Genomic DNA, 2945 nt, shown 5'->3' with positions numbered 1-2945 from the left:
GTGGGTAGAGCAGTGCCTGCCATCCACAGCCCTGGGCTCCAGCCCTACCCTGGCTCCAAAGCCCTGTCTGAGCTTGGATAATTCATTTCTCCATAGGTTTGAGGTAAAGGAGTGGGGCATTCACCCGCCCTACCACTCTTCAGCTCCCTAGAACACGTGTTTACCCAGCGTGGGTGTGAGCAACCCGAAACTGAAGCAGAATTGGTTTCTTCTCTTATGGGTTTGGCACTCCTAGTCTCAGGGGCTTTCCTGCGTTTGTATCTAGGTTCCTCCTGGCATAAAGTCCAACTGATTTCTCATGAGAGCTAAATCCTGGTTATAAACCTCTAAACAAGGCAAGCGGGATTCAAAGGAAAGGCAGGAAGGAAAGCCAGGCCATTATACTCACACTATTGTCAACACAGGAACTCTGCAGGCTTAAAATCAAAACATACTGTTTTGAAACATAAAACAAAACAAAAGTGTGTGTGTGTGGGTGTGGGTGGGTGTGTGTGTGTGTGTCTGAGTGTGTGTGTGTGTGTGTGTGAGTGTGTGTGTGTGTATGCATGTGTGTGTGTGTTTGTGTGTGTGTGTGTGTCTGTGTGTGTGTGTGTGTGTCTGAGTGTGTGTGTGTGTGTGTGTGTGTGTGTGTGTGATAGAGGGTCTCTCACAGGGCCTGGAGTTCACCAGTAGATAGAAGCTCAACCAGCAAGCCCCAGGGATTCTTCAGCCTCACATAGAAGCTCAACCAGCAAGCCCCAGGGATTCTTCAGCCTCACACAGGAAGCTTCCCTGACTGAGCCCGTCCCCCCTCCCAAACGTATTTCAAATACCTGGTTTATGTCCACCCCACCTTCAGCCTTGTTGGATTGAGAAATGTGATACTTTGTGGTAGCATTTTGTCCAGGCTCTGCCCCACAGTTATCTGGCAACAGCCAGGTGTGCCTGACTGACTCTAAAAGGGGCTGCTCGCCCCCTCCTCTCTCTCTCTTGCCTTCTAGCTCTCCATCTGTCCTCTTTCCCCTTCCCCCTCTCTCCCATTATCCTCCCCCCTCTCTCTCCACGTGCTCATGACCAGCGTCTCCTCTACTCCTTCTCTCTCTCTCTCTCTCTCTCTCTCTCTCTCTCTCTCTCTCTCTCTCTCTCCCTCTCTCTGCCTTTCTCTACTACCCTCTCAACTCCCCTCCCCATGCCCTAAATAAACTCTATTCTATACTATCCAGTCCTGTGGCTGGTCAAGGGATGCCTCAGCATGGGCCCACAGAGCCACCCTCTCCACCCACACCTGACTACATGTCCACCACACATATTCCTTCTCCCTATCGTTTTGTAAAATACAACATTTGGTTCCGTGACTCAGATTCCAACAAGATTGCTACTACGTTGTCCACAAGGCAGAGTGCTAACTGCTACCCGATCACGGCGAGAGACGAAATGCTAACGCTGGAGATTCTACTGATTTTCATTCAGACACTTGCTCTTCTACCCACCAGTTTTTAAAGCATGGCTTGTCTCTGTGAGAGTTTTTCAGATCCATTTCTTTGTCTAGAGGACAGTGATTAGTGCAGACTCACAAGTGGTCAAAGTGCAGACAAGATAGATGTCTGCTGGGCACAGGGTAATCTACACCGCTCCCTCACCTCAACCTCACCTCAGGGTCCAGGCAACTACAGAGCTGAGGGCTAGGGGATTCGCTCAGTCAGTAAAAGGCAAACAATGAGTTCAAGGTTCAGCGAGAGGCTTTCTCTCAGAGAAACACCATGGAGAAAAAGAATAAGGGAGAAAAACAACTGAGGTTTACCACTAGCCTCCATGTGCTCTTCTGTCTGTCTGCCTGTCTATCTATCTGTCTATCTTCCTCCCTCTCTCCCTCCCACTCCTTCTCTCTTCCTCTCTCTCCTTCTCTCTCCCCCTCTCTTCCTCCCTCTTCCTCTCTTTTCTCTTTTTTCCCTCTCTCCCTCTCTTCTGCTCTCTCCCTGTCTCCCTCTCTCTTCCTTCCTCTCTCTCTCTCTCTCTCTCTCTCTCTCTCTCTCTCTCACACACACACACACACACACACACACACACACACACACACTAAAGGAACTCTAGAGTACTTCACAGAAAGCATTCGTGCCAGGTGACAACGCCAACTGCACCAGGCAACAGACACTTTTGAAACGAGAGCAAACCTCCTCGGGGTGCCGGCATATCTATCGGTAGTTTTCAGAGCCTGTTCTGTTACTACAACTGCTTGGAAGCCTGCCAACTTGCAGTTTTATAAAGTCCTCTCCTCATTAGCCATTAGCGTCTGCACCTGGGAAAGGCATGTTTTTTAATTCACAGCTAAGCTTTCAAAGAAGAGCAAGCTAAGAGGCAGAGCGGAGACAGGTAACCGGCCGCTGCTGAGAGCACGTGGGCACTCACCTGCTTCATCTCATTGGTGAAGTACATGTAAGTTACTGCCACAGACACAGCCTGCAGGACCACCTGCAGGAGCACGATGCAGATCACCAGCATCCCGAAGTGCTGACTGAGGCTGGGGCCCTTCAGGGCCCCCGAGGAGGGCATGCTTTTGCCCAGGTGTGGCTTCCCCCAGAGCAGCGTGGCAGCCCAGCAGCAGTGCCTGACAAAGCAACCGTTAGAAAGCAGCGTGCCCATGCAGTTAGTTTCTTTTTACTGCTGAGATCAAAAGTGAAACTGAGCAAGTCAGGAAGGGGACTGCACGCACCGGTGTCTCAGACTGAGGAAGTAGAGTGCAGAAACGCTCCAGCCCTGAGATCTACCCCATCTGTGAACTGCTGGAGCACGGGAAAGGGCCAGTCCTGCAGATCCAAAGCTGCTGGATCTCCAGGACACAGGACAATAACAGGATAACGGGGAGGAGTCTCAGTGAGGATCCAAAACTGCAGGTGTCGTAGAAGCCAGATATCTCCAACAGCAACAATGTCTCATTGCCACGAACGTTTGCAAGTGAAGATGTGTGG

At 50.7% G+C, this 2945-nt stretch overlaps 1 protein-coding gene across 1 annotated transcript in view; it reads right to left on the bottom strand.

Annotated features, from left to right (window-relative positions):
• The window catches only part of Tnfsf10 (TNF superfamily member 10), an 18737-nt gene extending 15995 nt beyond the window's left edge, over positions 1-2742 (bottom strand). Inside the window, exon 1 of the mRNA XM_031376469.1 lies at positions 2386-2742. Coding sequence (XP_031232329.1) covers positions 2386-2619 — 234 coding nt within the window. The 5' untranslated portion in view covers positions 2620-2742. The remainder of the gene's footprint in view (positions 1-2385) is intronic.
• Positions 2743-2945: the final 203 nt, after the last annotated feature.

This window comes from Mastomys coucha, unplaced genomic scaffold, assembly GCF_008632895.1.
Source record: "Mastomys coucha isolate ucsf_1 unplaced genomic scaffold, UCSF_Mcou_1 pScaffold17, whole genome shotgun sequence".
Taxonomy (NCBI): domain Eukaryota; kingdom Metazoa; phylum Chordata; class Mammalia; order Rodentia; family Muridae; genus Mastomys; species Mastomys coucha.
Note: the sequence above shows the minus strand (reverse complement) of the source record. Positions and strands in the feature narration are given on the sequence as shown.